General features: G+C 53.3%; 1 protein-coding gene across 1 annotated transcript; it reads left to right on the plus strand.

Moving 5' to 3' along the window:
* Window positions 1-3,412: 3,412 nt before the first annotated feature.
* TSKU (tsukushi, small leucine rich proteoglycan) lies at window positions 3,413-10,763 on the plus strand. Its single transcript, XM_055320571.1, has 2 exons — window positions 3,413-5,697; window positions 8,279-10,763. The coding sequence occupies exon 2, from the start codon at window positions 8,287-8,289 to the stop codon at window positions 9,358-9,360; it is 1,074 nt and encodes a 357-aa protein (XP_055176546.1). The 5' UTR covers window positions 3,413-5,697; window positions 8,279-8,286; the 3' UTR covers window positions 9,361-10,763.
* The last annotated feature ends 5,096 nt before the right edge of the window (window positions 10,764-15,859 follow it).

Genomic DNA, 15,859 nt, shown 5'->3' on the forward strand with positions numbered 1-15,859 from the left:
GGCAGGGCCCTGGATGGTGCATTAGGAGAGAATCCAAGGCTTCTGGGTACATTTTGGATTCTTTAAGCTCTGCCCCTGCCTTATCTTTGACCTTCTGTTGTCTCAGCTCCTTTTTCTTTCCTGGCCCCTGAAAGCAGCCATTGGGGGGCAGGAACCCACATGCAGTGAGCACCAATGCGTGCCAGCCCTGGGACTAAGTCTTCATTTTACCTTGTGTAATCATCCCAGTGACCTGCTGGGAGCAATACTAGAATTCTCACCATGTTACAAATGAAAGCTTAGACTCGGGTGAGGGCACAGGTAAGCCTCCTAGCAGGAGAGGCACTCTGGGGTCAGAGCCCAGTCTGCCTGGCTGCAAAACCCATTCCTCTGCCCCAGACTGCCTCCCCGTGAGTCCACACAGGCTGCCTTTCACAGCAGAGAAAACAGTTTTGGGAGTCTTGCCTATTTCCTTGTAGAACATCCTCCTCGGGCAAGGTTGCTGGGCCCACCTGCACCAGGGATAATGTCATAGAGGAGGCCAGGCACTGGGGGTCAGAATACCTGGATCCTGAGTCCAGCCTCTGTCCTCACTGGCTGCATGACTCTGGATAGATCACCAAACTTCTCTGGGTCTCTTCACATAGCTGTAGGATAGATACAGTACCGTCTATCCTGCTGATCTTGCAGGGTGACCGAACAGGTCATAGTTGAGGCATTGGAAAGGTTCAGAGGTGTTCTTTGGTGAAGTAGTATTTTAATGCCTGGTACATCTTCATGTAGTACCTGCTTTATGCCAGTTCCAGTGCTTAGCTACAAGGACATAAAAACCAATCTGACCCCATCCTTGCTCACAGGAGGACAGACTGGTAAACATAATCATAGTCCAGCAGGATCAGCTCTAGCCGTTGCCCACGCGGGCCCATTTGTAAGTTGAGTCACAGTGGTATGAGGGATTTGGAGCTCAGACATCTGGGTTTGAGACCTGATTCCTCTACTACGCCACTGAATAATGCCAGCCGTCTGCAAAATAGAGTAATCCCCATGGTCAAAGACTGATGAGGCAGAGAGGAGGTGGTGATGTAGAAGTGCGTGGTGAGCTGACGTGTTTGTACAGATGTGTGGCATTAGCAATTCTGCTGGAAGAGCCAGTCCTAAAGGCTCCAGGAGTTTGGCCCTGAAATTCTTTCTGCCTTGCGTTTCCAGAGCTGACTTAAGTGGTTGGCTGGGCGGGGCGGGGAGGGGAGACAGTGGGTGGTGGTGTTGGGGCATGGAGCGGATGTTAATGGAATTTCCACCTGGGGGAAATTGGCATCAGCTGGAGTGAGCTCTTGGAGGGAGCAGGGTGGGAGGCAGCTCAGCATTGAGCAGTCTCAGGTGGGTGCTAGGGCCCTGGTCCAGCCCAAGGCTCAGCCTCCCACCCACCTCATTCCTATGCCAGGGGCTCCCCCTTGAAGTTGTCATGAGAAGCTGGCAAATCTTTGGCTCAGAAATGCTGTGGTGTGGCACCAGGAGCAGGCACCTGGGGCCTTAGACAGGCCTAAGCCAGTACCCCGAGCTCTAGATAGATCTCAGAGAAGGAGGAGGGAGTTTGGGGCCTGGCCAGCCGACACCAGCACACTGCCTGGAGAATGTTACTATAAGCAGTCACAGACCTGCCAGGGTGCCTGGCACTGCGCTGGGTACTTGGGAAGGGAAAAACCTAAGAAGAATAACACGGCCATTGCCTTCTGGAAGCTTAATAAATCATCAGCATCATTGACTACCACACATCGAGCACTTAACATGAGGCAGACGTTGAGCCTAATGTTTCACACACCATCCCATGAGGCTTTGGCCAGCCCTGTGTTGTTGTCCCTTTTGAGAACACTGAGACCCAACAAGGTTGACACTCGCCTAAGGCAAGGAAGTACGGGGCTGGATTTATAGCTGGGTCTGAGTCCAGCAGTTAATCCTGAATTACTGGCCTGTTGATTCATCCAACAGTGTTTGCCATGGCCTCCAGGCCTGGCTCTGTCCCCAGAAGAGGGAAGGGGTGAACAGGTGAAGAAGGCAGAGTCACTGCCCCAAGCCGCTCACACTTCAAGCCAGGAGACAGGCAGGTAAATAACAGTAGAGAATGTCGTCAGTATGCGTCCGAAGGAGGCACGTGGATGGTGTGAGAGGCCGGAGTGGGAGAGGTGGCTCCGGGGCCTGAGTCGGACAGAACAGGTTTTGTTCTGCTGGCAGGGCCAGGCCAGGCCAGGTGGATGCGGGTGCTGCCAGCAGCAGTCAGGCATCGGAACCCGGGTCCTGGGCCCTGCTCTGCCATTTCCTTGTTGTCACTACCCCCTCGGTTACTCTTACTCGTGCTCTCTGGGGGACCTTGCAGTTCCCCACTCGGAATTCTCTGAGTTGGAGGAAGTGCAAGCAAGGGCAAAGAGTTCTGCAGAGCTCACCACCGTAGGTTCACATCAAGATAGGGGATCAGCTCGGGGAGGGAGGGCTGTGAGGACAGCCCGCAGGTGCCTCTGTGCCACAGTGAACTTGATTTCTGGAGGTAGAAGTAGAAGTTGGGAGGTTTTTGAGAAGGGGAGTGAAGTAACCAAAGCTGTCCTGGAGGCTCTCCTAGCCTGGGGTGTCACGGTAGGGGGACCTTCCCGGGGTCTGCCAGTAAATAGCCACACGATTTAGTCTCTGGACCTCACAGGGCCATCAGCAAACTTCCCTTAGAGTCACAGTGGTTCCACCAAGGAATAACTCCTGGCCCCTGCCCAGAGGACCTTATGCTATGCCCCCCAAACCCAGGGTGGGCAGGTTGTAAAGTCTGTGTGTTCTGTAACCAGGCTGATCAGGGTCTTTTATCTGCAGGTTGGGGTTTGGAAAAGCACGGCTACATCTTGGGCCAAAGATCCCTTTCCTCCCTTGCCTTCGATGATGGCCACCTGTCTGCCTTTCCCTTTCTCCCCAGGGTAGATCACAGGGTCCCAGAGGGAGGCAGAGTCTGTACTGTTACATAGGTGAGAGAACTGAGGCCCAAAGAAATAAAACTCTGAGGGTCACACAATGGGGGTACACCCAGCACTAGAGGCCAAGGCAGGTGTTAGTGACCCTGTCCTGGGTTGCCCTTCTGTCCCCACTGCTGGTCTGTAAGCCTTGTGAGGTCTGGTACCCCCACCCTCACCCCACATATACCTCACATGGCCTCACACAGCACCTGTATTTAAGAGAGATTGAGTAAATGCTTCTGGCACGAATTGAACTCCTGAGATGCTGGAGCTGCACTGTCTGGGCGAAGCCAGAGGAGCTGAGACTCCAAGAGGAGAGGGGATGTGTCCATAGATGTGGACAGGCCATGCTTGTCACCATGCACAGTTGTCCTGTTGCCTCCCCTTCAGCCCCCGGAGAGTGGGGAAGGGGGTGGGGAGGGGCTCCCGGGGGGCTCCTACCACACAGCCTAGGAGAGGCATAAGCACCCATCAGTGGCTCATCCATCAGATCCTGGCACTGTGGTCTCTGGTCCTCACAGCAATTCCCGGAGGAAGGGGTTGTCTCCATCTTAGGTGAGGAAACTGGCTGAGAGGAAGTCACTTCCCAGAGTTGCCCAATTCGGCATGTGACTCCTGTTCCCAGTATCATAGTTCCTTCAGATCAGGGAATTGATCCCAGGATGACAGTTCTCATCAACCCTGATCAGTGGGTAGAGGCCTCCTAGAGCACCACGTCAGGAAAAGCTCTGAGGCCCAGTGCGGTTCCCTAGGAGGCATGCTGTGATTGAGCAGTGACCTCCACAGTGTGGTATGGCTGTAGGTAGGATCAAAAGACACCATCTTTCCATCATGTGGCCTCCACCTCCCTGGAGCCTCATTTCTCTATGGGAATATTCAGCTTCCAAGTCTCATCTTCACAACCGTTCCCTCCGAAGCTGATGGGACCACCATCACCAGTCCAAATTCAGTCTAAGGAACTGGTCCGGACTGGTAAAGTGACTCACCTGGTCTTCACTGCAAGTTAGCGTCCAAGGTTTCTGGCTCTCTGAAGATCTTTCCTCTTCACGGAGCTGAGGCTGGTGGTTTCTGTCCAGGGGAACTCACATTGCTCATCCCTTCTCCGATCCAGCAGCCCTGTTGAAAAACAATATGCCTCCCAGGAAAGAACTGCTCTCCCAGAGGGTGCCGATAAGAGCTTTGACATGTTTCAAACGTGTGCCGAAGGAAGGAGGAAGAGATGGGTCAGGCCCACCTGCTGCCCCCACCACACACCTGTTCCCTATCCGTGGAGGAAGGCAGGGTGGTCCACCCTGCAGTCTTCCCATGTGCTCAGAATCCTGCCAGGTGCCTAACTGTCACCATTTTATTTCGTCTCCATGACAGTCCTGTGAAGTAGCTATTCACCTCTCCATTTTACAGATGGAGAGACTGAGACTCCGAGATCATGGCTAGCCAAGATCAGAGAAAGAGATGGCCATGGTCTTTGAGGAGGCTTCATTAGTGTGTTTCTCAGTGTGTTTTATATATATTTCCACCATAAGAGAGGAAATAGGGGGAGAAAAAGAGATTATGACATGTTTAAATATCTCAAAGTTCTACAATCTAAAGAAAAACTACTGTTGGGTGGATATATTTTCTTCTAGACTTTCCAGAATTAGGGTTTGGGTTGGTTGTTTTTCTTTTTTTTTAAATGGATAGTTATAATTTTCCTAGACATGCAATTTATCCTTATGATACCTAGCATTATGGCATCAGCCCCCTCTATGAGGCCGCTGACTTTTCTGAGCATGATTTTTATGGACTCCGTAAGATGCCCAGGAGACTTCAGCAGCCATCCTGAGTGGGCTGGGAAACCCTAGCCCGGAATCAGGAGACCAGAGCCTGAACATGGGCTGCCACCACCTTGCCAGGGGGCCATGGAAAGTCATCGCACAGTGGGCTACAGCCTCCTCGTCACTAAGGTGCCCGGCTGCATACCCCACACTATAGCCTTCGTGGCAGCAAATGAGCAAAGGCCTTTTATGAACTATAAAGAGCTATAAAGGTGAGAATTTTCCTTATCTTTCCTCAGTCTACCCCTGAGAAAGTTCCACCTTTCCCTTGGCTCCTGAGCCTTTGGCTAAGGGCATGGAGCCACAGTGCCAGGCCCTAGCATCTCTGAGACACTCCTATAAAGGCACCCCTCCTGATGTTACCCCAGGAGGGACTTCCTCTGCTCAGGACAGGGACCCTGACTCTCAGACACTGGCCCACGCCTCCACAGTGGTAAGGCATCTCAGGGATTTCTCCTTTCTCTTGACTGCCTGGGACCATCTCCAACCCCCACCCCACCCCCCGAGAGACCTCGGAGCTCTGCTGGGAGCTCATGAAAGCCCCCCTGCTCCCCCAGAGCCACTGAGTATTAAAGACCATGGCACCTCCCTCCTCCTTTCCCAGCAAAGTACGGAAACGTGCGTTCCACTTGAACCAGTTGTGAGGTTACTGCAGCCCAGTACAGTTCCAGTCTCTGCCCACCTCCCCTGTGTCATCCTCCATGTCCTCTAAAACAGACACCAGCTGACCTCCAGGAGTAGCTGCAGACGCGGGGGAGAATGCGAGTCCAGCCCTAGCCCGTCGTCACTGGCTCCGACCACCTGCCACTGGGAATGTCCAGGCCTGGCACAGAACAGGGGCCCCGGCCGAGGTGGCCACTGTGCAGGGCTGGGCGCGGGCCTCGTCCAGGGTGCTCCAGGAACAGGCACAAGCACAGGTACACAGGTGGGCCTCCACCTGCACTACTGCCCCCTTTACAAAGTCAGCTGCCCTGTCTCCAGTGGCTTGGTATGACCATCTTGCACTGGTGCACAGCTCTTCACAGTCTGCATTGCCCTTTGGTGGGAGTTGAGTCACGTCATGTGAAGAAGGCAGGGCAGGAATTATTGCCTTGTAGTGCAGAGGACAGGTGGAGGCCTGGGAGGGCGACGAGAAGCCCCTGCTCTAGAGGAGAGGGCTTGGGCTGTGTTCGGGCTGCGGGTTACATAAGCAGGAGCTCACGAGGGGCCATCTGGCATTTAATAAGCATGTTGTATTATCACCTTTGGGAACCAAAGGGTAATCTCAGGGCTTTTGTGTGTGTGCTGTGTTTGTTTAAACCCCAGGAAGGTGGGTATGGGCAGATGGGCTTGGCAGGGAAGGTGGGGCTCTGGGTAGTAATGAGTCCCTGTGGTGAGAAGTTCAACCAGCAGAACAAAGGGGGCTTGGAGTAACTCAATATTTTTCTTTTGGTTCCAGACATTGGAACACTCCGTCCTGTCTTAGTTGGGACCAAGTCCAGGATGCACCTGGGCTGGGTTTAATCCTCAAATTGGACTCTACAAAAGAAAGGGGTGGGAGAAGAGAGGCCCACATGAAGGGGGGCAGAGAGAAGAGCCCCACTTCTCGCTGCTCTCTGTAGAGCCAGAGTGCAGATCAGATAGCTGCCCCTTTAAAGTTTCATGTAGGGCCAGTAATGCTATCCAGCTGCTCCCTCCCCGAGGGCCAGTGGGAGGGATAGGGGGGATGGTGGGGGAGACCGGGCAGGGGGCAGGGCCACCCCAGATGAAGAGACCTGCTGGGGAGAGGCTAGGTGCCTTCTGTCCCCTGGGTGGAGTGGACACTGTGTAGCAGGAGGAGGCAGCCACAGACTTTGTGGTAGGAGGCTTTTACTACTCAGCCCTCCCACATCCCCCTGCAAGCCTCTCCCTCAGCACATCTGTCCCTGGAGCTGCAGTGGGCATGAACTCAGGCTTTGGGTCACACAGACGTGCGTGGGTGTGAGGAATGAATGTGACAATGTACGTGCTGGCGTCGCTGGCAGCTCCTGTTACAATTGTACAGGAGGGAAACTGAGGCCAGGAAGGGACGTGGCTTGCGTCATAGCATGTGTCAGTGGGAAAAGCGCCTCTTGGGACTATCTCCACTGGGTACTTGACCAGTCCTGATGGAGGAAAGCAGATGAAAAGAGGGGAATTGGGATTGAACAGGCCTGGGTTCTTTTTTTTTTTTTTTTTTTAATTTATTTATTTACGATAGTCATACAGAGAGAGAGAGAGGCAGAGACACAGGCAGAGGGAGAAGCAGGCTCCATGCACCGGGAGCCCGACGGGGGATTCGATCCCGGGTCTCCAGGATCGCGCCCTGGGCCAAAGGCAGGCGCCAAACTGCTGCGCCACCCAGGGATCCCGAACAGGCCTGGGTTCTAATCCTGTCCTACTTTTATTAGTTTGGGCTAAAACCCTGTTCCTCTCTGAGCCTCTAGTTCTTCATCGGTACAATGAAGGAATCAGCCCAGCTGCCTGCCCTGGGCTAGGGGAAGGGCCAAAGGGGCGTTAAGAGTGTATCAGCTGTGGGTAGGGACAGGGCAAGGGGAATGAGGCTTGGACAGGTGTCCCCAGAGCCCATCTGGAAGTCTTGACACAGGGTCCCCAGTTGGAATAAGGATCCTGCATGGATCTAGAGGACAGGCCAGGGAGGGGGCTTAGGCCTAGGGATTCAGCTGTTGTTACCCACAAAAGGGGAGGCATGGGGACAGTTATTGCAGGCCCCCCTTGCAGGGAGAGGCTTCAGTCTCGGGGGATGGCGTGTGAGTCTCAGACATGGCTCAGCCCCTGCGAAACCATGACAGTGAATCATGCTTCCTGTATACTCCATCTGGGTCCATCCCCCCGTACATGTGGCCGTGCATAGCTTTCTGGACCTTCTGCATCTCCATTCTCTCTTCATGAAGTGGCAATAGAAATAGCCGCCTTGCGGTTCCTGTAATTGTGAAGGTTCAGTGGGAGTGTGTACCAGGAGGCAGGTAGCGCAGCCCCCAGCACCCAACACATGTGGCAGGGGTGGATGGCCCCCAGCACCCTAGCCCCTCCCCGCTAGGATCTGGAGCAAGACCAGCCCATGGACCCTAGTGCATCAGGGCTGGAAAGGGAGACCAAAGACCCATCCAGTCCAGGAGATTTCCACCAGGGTTGTAAACAGGCCTGGAAGTTCCAAGTCCCACCTTCACATCAGCCAGAACATGCCTGCTTTTACCTGCTAATCTTTTTTTAAGAAAGTGTTCTGCTGCTTCCAGTTTAAAATCCACCAATCTGGCCTAACCCCTTCACCATACAGGTGGAGAGACCAAGGCCAGAGAGGAATGGGGACCAGGAATTACACAAGGAAGAGTGTTCCAGGCCAGGAATCCTGGGAAGATAGGTAGTGGTGGCACCTTTCAGCTGCGCCTACACAGGCCAGCTCATGTCTTTTGTGGTGGGGTAAGAACCATCTGGTATGGGGTCCCTGCTCCCGTCCCTCACCTGTGGCTCTCTTTCCAGCCCCCACCATGCTGTGGCCCCTGCTGCTGCCCCCACTGCTGTTGCTTGCTGTGAGCAGGGCCCAGACGACCCGGCCATGCTTCCCCGGATGCCAGTGCGAGGTGGAGACCTTTGGCCTCTTCGACAGCTTCAGCCTGACCCGCGTGGATTGCAGTGGCCTGGGCCCCCACATCGTGCCCGTGCCCATCCCCTTGGACACCGCCCACTTGGACCTGTCCTCTAACCGGCTGGAGACTGTGAATGAGTCGGTGCTGGCAGGGCCAGGCTATACCACACTGGCTGGGCTGGATCTCAGCCACAACCTGCTCACCAGCATCTCGCCCACCGCCTTCTCCCGCCTTCGCTACCTGGAGTCGCTTGACATCAGCCACAACGGCCTGGCAGCCCTGCCGGCGGAAAGCTTCACCAGCTCACCCCTGAGCGACGTGAATCTCAGCCACAACCGGCTCCGGGAGGTCTCGGTGTCGGCCTTCACTACCCACAGCCAGGGCCGGGCACTGCACGTGGACCTCTCCCACAACCTCATCCACCGCCTTGTGCCCCACCCTGCGGGGGCCAGCCTGCCCACACCCACCATCCAGAGCCTGAACCTGGCCTGGAACCGGCTCCGCACCATCCCTGACCTCCGGGACCTGCCCCTGCGCTACCTGAGCCTGGATGGCAATCCCCTGGCTGCCGTGGGCCCCGGTGCCTTCAGGGGGCTGGCGGGCCTGACACACCTGTCACTAGGCAGCCTGCAAGGCCTCCCCCAGCTGGCGCCCTATGGCTTTCATGATTTGCAGAGCTTGCAGGTCTTGGACCTGTCAGGCAACCCTAAGCTCAAGTGGGCAGGAGCTGAGGTATTCTCAGGCCTGGGCTCCCTGCAGGAGCTGGACCTGTCAGGCACAGGCCTGCTGCCTCTGCCCGAGACGTTGCTCATCCACCTGCCGTCACTGCAGAGCATCAGTGTGGGCCAGGGTATGCGGTGCCAGCGGCTGGTGCGGGAAGGCGCCTACCCCCGGCAGCCTGGCTCTAGCCCCAAGGTGGCCCTGCACTGCAGAGATGCCCGGGGATCGGCTGCTGAGCGCCCCAACACTTTGTGACGAATGGTGTAGCCTGGGGCCATAGAACAGACTGCTGCCCTGGGCTTCCTCAGGTCCTGGGTAACTTATATTTTCATGTGCCAACGCCAGGGGTGGGGGAGACCCTGCAGGCCCGTGTGGCAGCATCCTTGGAAAAGAGCTGTGGACCCAGGGGGAGGCTTTGGAGCTGGGACCAACACCCAGGAGCAAAGTCTTGCCCCCTTTGTCATCCCCCAAACCATAAGGAGAAAGTCTTTGATGCCAAACCAGACAGCAGTCCCCTGCTGTCCTTCCCCACTTTGTCCCCAAAGTGCCTTCCCTCAGGCCTGGGCCAGCCTGACTTGTGACAGAAGGAGGGTGGAAGAGAGCCCCTGCTGCAGCAGAGCATCCCCTCGGGCCTGCAGTCCAGTCACATGGGCAGGGGCGGCTTTTACAAGGCAGTCCCCCTCTTTGTTCTGGGCACACGAGGCCTCCTTCCTCCTTTTCTTTTCCTCTAGAACCTGGGTAGAACCTTCGTCATGGAAGGGACTAGAAAAAAATACCAAGTGCACCTCCTCGCAACCGAGGGGGCAGCTGAGGTCTAGAAAAGGAACATGGCTAATCTGAGGTAATGCAGCAGAGGCATGACCGGCCCCAGCACCCTGCCTCCCAGGGAGGCCCTTTTACTTTTCTGTCTTCTCTAAATCATGCCCTCTGTCCCCTTCCCGGGCTCCCGCATCCCAGGACAGGCAAGGACCTCGGAGGTGGGACCCTGGGCTCCATAACCAGCTGTGTGGCACTGGTTAAGTCAGGTCACTGCGGAGTCTCTGGAAGCTTCAGGCAAGCCAGTTCGAGGCCTACCAGTTTCCCCACTCTGGCATGGGGTCCCCCAGCATCAAGAATGAAAATGCATCCAGTGACCCCTGAGGTACTGCCTCGAAACCCAGGTCTTGGAAGTCAATGAAGTTCTGGAAACCCCAAGGGGCCTCCTGGGTTCAGCCTCCCACTAGCTCTGAGCCCAAGGCCCTATCTCATCCATCCATCAGGAGGCGGGTACCCCCATCAGTGTTTATGCTCTGCCCAGGTGGCATCTCAGCTTCCCAGCCCTGGGCTCTTTCCTTAGTATTTGTTTTATAAAAATCGTTGCCTTTGTAATGGACTGTCACTTGGACCACCCCCATCCCCCCACCCCTGCCGGCAGGGGCTAGAAACGTTTCATTTGTAAAAGAAGGAAAACATTGCATTTGTTCACTTTTGTAATGCTGTGTCCTGGGGATGCCTTGCGGGAGGAGGTGTTGGGGGAGAAGCCAGGCATAGGTGGCCCATTGGGGCTCCATGGGCTGGTCCCACAGAGATGCCCACAGGACAGTGAGAGCTCCATCCTCCCCCACCAGGCCCACCCTACACCTACCTGGTCCTTGATTTAATAAACACTACAAACAGTCCCTCTTTCCATCCTTGCACCCGCATCCACAGATGTGCCCTGGGAAGCTTGTTCTTCCAGAAAAGCCCAGCAACCTCACAGGATTTGGACGGTGTGCTGATATGAGGAGGAAGTCCTTCAGGAATGGGTTGCTCCTTTCACTGTGACTTGCACCCTGTCTACCCTTCTCTCCCCTCTCCCTGCTGCCTCAAGTCCATGACCTTGTCATGGGCCCTGCCCTTCCCCCATCCCTGCCTCTCAGCTGCTCCCCACTCTATTAGACCCAGTTCCCACCTCCTCAGAAGCTTTCCCCAAGGCCCCCCTTCCCCTCCCTGATCTGAGCTCCAGCAGTACTTGGTCCTCCTTGGCATTTTGCCTGCTGTGGCACCCTAACTCCCATGTGCATACTTCCAGTCACAGGGAACTTACTTCCAGCTCCTCTGAATGGCTCTGAGGTCTATCAGTTGTCCCCTCTAACCAGCCAAGGTCTGTGGGACCATCCATCACCAACAACGACAAGTTTTTTTCTGATATGTACTCTGTGCCAAGGGATTCATGTCCTTGGAGTGTAAGTGAGGACATACAGAAGGTACCTGACCGCAAGAGCTGCACAGGGAGCTGTGAGAGCCTTGTGATGGAATTAAGAAGGCTTCCTGGAGGAGACTGGTCCACAGAGCTGAGAAAGCCAAGTGGACCTGGACAGAGGGGGAGGACACTCAGGAGGAGGGACAGAACCCAGAACACTCAGGCTATGGGTAGGGCTGGGAAGCTAGCCTATTGTGTCACTTGCCACTGCCCCCCACACCCCCACCCAGGCTGGGCTCCAGGAGCAGGAGGCTAGCACCCATCGGTTAACATGGAAGTAGGTATCAGGATGAGACCCCAGCACTCACAGTCCTCAGACTGGTTCTCCAGCCTTCCTTCATCCCCTCTTACGAGAAAGCCTTCAAATGAAGGGGCAGGGGAGGGATCCTAGGGACTTGAACCCAGTGAGGCTGGGCCCTCCCAAAGTCCTCCTTGAAGAGGGGGTGGTCATGGATCAGAAGTGTCTTTACATTGGGGACAAAGCAGTGCTGAAGGCAGGATGGGGAGGCCAGGCCTCCCGCAGGAGACAAGTTCTGGGGCAGGTCACCTCTGCCCTGGGCTGCAGCTTCACGCCTGCAGCCACAGGTGAGGATGGGACCGTCACACTGTGGGGCTCCTCCTTCCCGTGCAGGCACTACCCCGCACATCCCTCAGCCCTGGCCTCCCGCAAACCTTAGGGAGAGCCGAGGCCCCGCGGGCCAGCGGCCCTCACCTAACCCTGCGTCCACGCCCCTTCCGGAGGCTCCCGGCCTGCAGCGCCACCATGTGGCCACACATGGCCAGACAGCTCCGGTCCGAGGCGTCGCGGCGCCAGGCCCAGGCCCAGGCCCCGGGGAGGCCCAAGTGGCCAGCATCTCCATCCCCTAACCACCAGGCCTTCGCGCCGCCGCACCCTGTCCTCCTGGGATCCTGGGGCCAAGAATGAAGACATTAGAATCTTACAGAATCATAGAGATGAGTCCAAAGATTCCGTTTTGGGGATTCGCAGAAAAGGATTAATTAGAATCTTGGGCCCGTCACAAACCAGCTGTGGAACTTTGGCCACATCACTTTACCTCTCTGAGCCTGGAGCATGTGGCTGAAAATATCTCCCTCCACAGGACTGTAGGCATAAATAAAGTAACGTTCATAAAGCATCAAGCACAGTACCTGGCACAAAATAGACACTCCATAAATGCTTATTCCCTGCTTCAACCATAGATTTAGGAAATAGATTACAGAATCTGGTAGTCTTAGACTCATATTTTGATAATGGACTCAGAACTGAAGAATTTGGGGCACCTAGGTGGCTCAGTCAGATGGGTGTCCACCTTTGGCCCAGGTCGTGATCTCAGTATCCTAGGATCAAGCCCCACGTTGGGCTCCCTGCTCAGTGGAGAGTGTGCTTTTCCCTCTCCCTCTGCCCTTCCTCCCTGCTCATGCTCTCTCAAATAAATGAATGAAATCTTTTTTAAAAAATGACTGAAGAATTTCATAAAGATTTAGGATTGTAGAGGTGCAGAGCAATAACCCACAAGATCTTTGCTCTGTGTGCCAAACATAGAATACACAGTATTCAGTACACATCAGTTGAGTTTAGGGATGAGCAGACAACCGAGGCACAGTTTGTCATCATGTCACAGGCTGGTTCACAAACATTTCCTTGCATTTCACTAATAATACAGCTGCCACTTACTAGACACACATTCCTTGGACTTGGAGTACAGATACCACTTCCTCCTCCCCACAGCTGCCCCAGGTAATATTGTCACCATACAGATGAGGGTACAGCCTGGGCCTGGCTTCATCTGATCAATTTTGAATCATTCTTGCATGTCCTACTTCAGTGGCTGGGCCAGCTGTGCAGATTCTACATCTTAGAAAGGGCAGAGGTGCTCTGAGAAACCAAAAACAAACAAACAAACAAAAAAAAACACTGGGTTCTATTTATTTTTCTGTTGAAAATAAATCAGGGAAGTTATGCAACTCTAAGTATCTCCAATCAGATCATTAATTCTACATAATAGAGCATGAAAAAACAAAGACCAAAGTCAATGTCTTTCCCCCTCCCTTTCCATCCCCCCATCTCCTCGCCCCCACCCCCAGCCCTGTATCAAAAATGCAGAGACTGAGACCCAGAGAAGAGCAGCCCAAGGTCACATGGCAGGTGACCTGGATTTTGTGCTTCAGAACTAGTTACATAATTTGTGAGACCCAGTGTAAAATGGCAATACGGGGACTCATTCAAAATTATTGAGAATTTCAAGATGGCAAGAGCAGGGCATTAAACCAAGGCCCTCCTAAGGTCCCACAGCCCATGAAACCAGCCCTGCTGTGCTTTAATCACACCATTTACAGAGAAGGAAGGAGCAAACACCCAATGTTGGTCAGGATGGCAGAGGAGTATCTGTGTATATTTGTGTGTAACGTCGCCCTCTGGGAACCAATTATTCTTTCAAACCCAGGAATTTCCCACCGTGGATGTTATCGTGCCATCCCCTGAGGTCCCCAAATTGTCGTAGCCAAAGGGTTCTCAGAGAGGGCAGATGAAGATATACATGCTAGCACCCACCATCTGCTTCCAAACCAGCTCACAGGATGTTTCTATGTACAAGACTGCCAAGCATGTCTGTGGCAGGGGCCTACCCTCTGCCAAGACAGTAGAGGTCATCATAGGCTACTGGGGCCTTGCCCATCAATGCTCAGTGTTCTGTGTTGGCTAATGCTGGTAAGGGAGCAAATGTTCACTGATACCTAATATTTATCGATACTTAATGTCCATCAATGACAGCCCCCACCAACGGCTGATATCCACAAAGAGAAAAAGTCCAGGGGCAGTAATGTCCACTATTGCTCAGCATATACCAGTGCCCAGTGTTTGCAGGTAGCTAATCGCAATGATAACCTGCTCTGTGTATCAATACCGAGTGTCAGCCGGTAGCTCAGTCTCTGGCAACAGCAAATGGCCATTCAGTGAAGACACATGACCTGTGTTTATTCTTCTCTTTTATTTATTAAAGTGACAGTGGTTGTATTTATGGATGTGATTGTGTTTGTTGAGCCAGCAGGAAATTCTTCCTGGGTTTACTGTTTAACTCTTTTTTTATTTTGCTTATCTGTTAGTTAAAATATTCTGATTTAGGAATATACATTTATGTTTCTTGATATATACACATAGGTATATGTAACATATATATGTAATTATTATATACATGATACAAGGAGACAGAGAAAAGGGATTTTAGAACAGAAGTGTCAAGCCAGGAAAAATGTTCTAACTAGTTGTTTCTTAGAAGCAGCAACATTTTCCAAAATTGAGTGATGATTCAAAGCATGAGCCCTTCTGCTCAGGTGAAGGACAAAGAGCCAGGTTCCCTAATAAGGGTAAGGACCTGATACACGGCCCCTCAAAGCCACATAACTAGCAGTGAAGGCTCTGGCTTGGAAGCCTGGCTTTGCTGCTTACAGCTAAGCGGCCTGGGGTAAGCCCTTTAACTTCTCTGTGAGCCTCAGTTTCCACATCTGTGAAATAGAGTGGGTAGTGATCTCACAGTCTTATGGTAGGAAGTAAATGAGTCAATGTAATAAAACACTCCGACTAGTGCCTGGCATAGAATAAGTAATAATAAATAATATAAAATACTAATTTTTTGAAAATTATTTCTTTTGTCAAATTTATAAGCATGCTGTGGCTCAAAATATTCTCAGGCAGGATTTCTTCAGTGGCCATCAGCTCTCAGCAGGTGACCTCATAGAAGCTGTTATGCTCAGGAATTTGGCTGAAAAGAGGTTCTACCCTCTGTATCAGTACATTTCAAAATTGCCCTTAAGGTACAATTTCCTCCTGACCCAACACTGGTAAGGGAACAGTGCTTAGGAAATATCCTCCTAACCATCCTCCTCGAGCCTGGCGGTCTCAGATGGAATGGCCAACCTACTGTGATGTGAGCTGCAGGGAAAACCTTCCACTCCTGTCACCCTCCTGGACAGCCTCATTCTGCCTGAAACTCCACCATTGTTCTTTGGCTTAAGCTATGGAGATGAACAAGTGTCTTGCAGGGTTAGGGCATTTGCTAGCTACTGAGGAGCAAAGGGTACCTGACTGCTGTCTCCAAATGTGATATACCCTAAAAATGACTTTAAGGGGCTATGTCATGTCAGCTGCTGAGACAATGATGCCAGCGGCCCAATCATGAGATCCATTAAGAAGGTAGTTAAAGGGGCAGCTCGAGTGGCTCAGCGGTTTAGCACCGCCTTCAGCCCGGGGCCTGATCCTGGAGACCTGGGATCGAGTCCTCTGTTGGGCTTCCTGCATGGAGCCTGCTTCTCCTTCTGCCTGTGTCTCTGCCTCTCTCTCTCTCTCTCTCTCTCTCTCTCTCTCTCTCGAATAAATAAATAAAATCTTAAAAAAGAAGAAGAAGAAGGTAGTTGAAGGATAAGGTCTCCCACATATGCAGCCTTCTCTACCAGCCAGTGTGAGATCCTGTTCTATTGATGACTCCCATGACCCACCTCCTAGTATTATCACCCTCCCCTTCGAATCTGGATTGGATC

Source organism: Nyctereutes procyonoides, unplaced genomic scaffold, assembly GCF_905146905.1.
Source record: "Nyctereutes procyonoides isolate TBG_1078 unplaced genomic scaffold, NYPRO_anot_genome, whole genome shotgun sequence".
In the NCBI taxonomy this organism is placed as follows: Eukaryota; Metazoa; Chordata; class Mammalia; order Carnivora; family Canidae; genus Nyctereutes; species Nyctereutes procyonoides.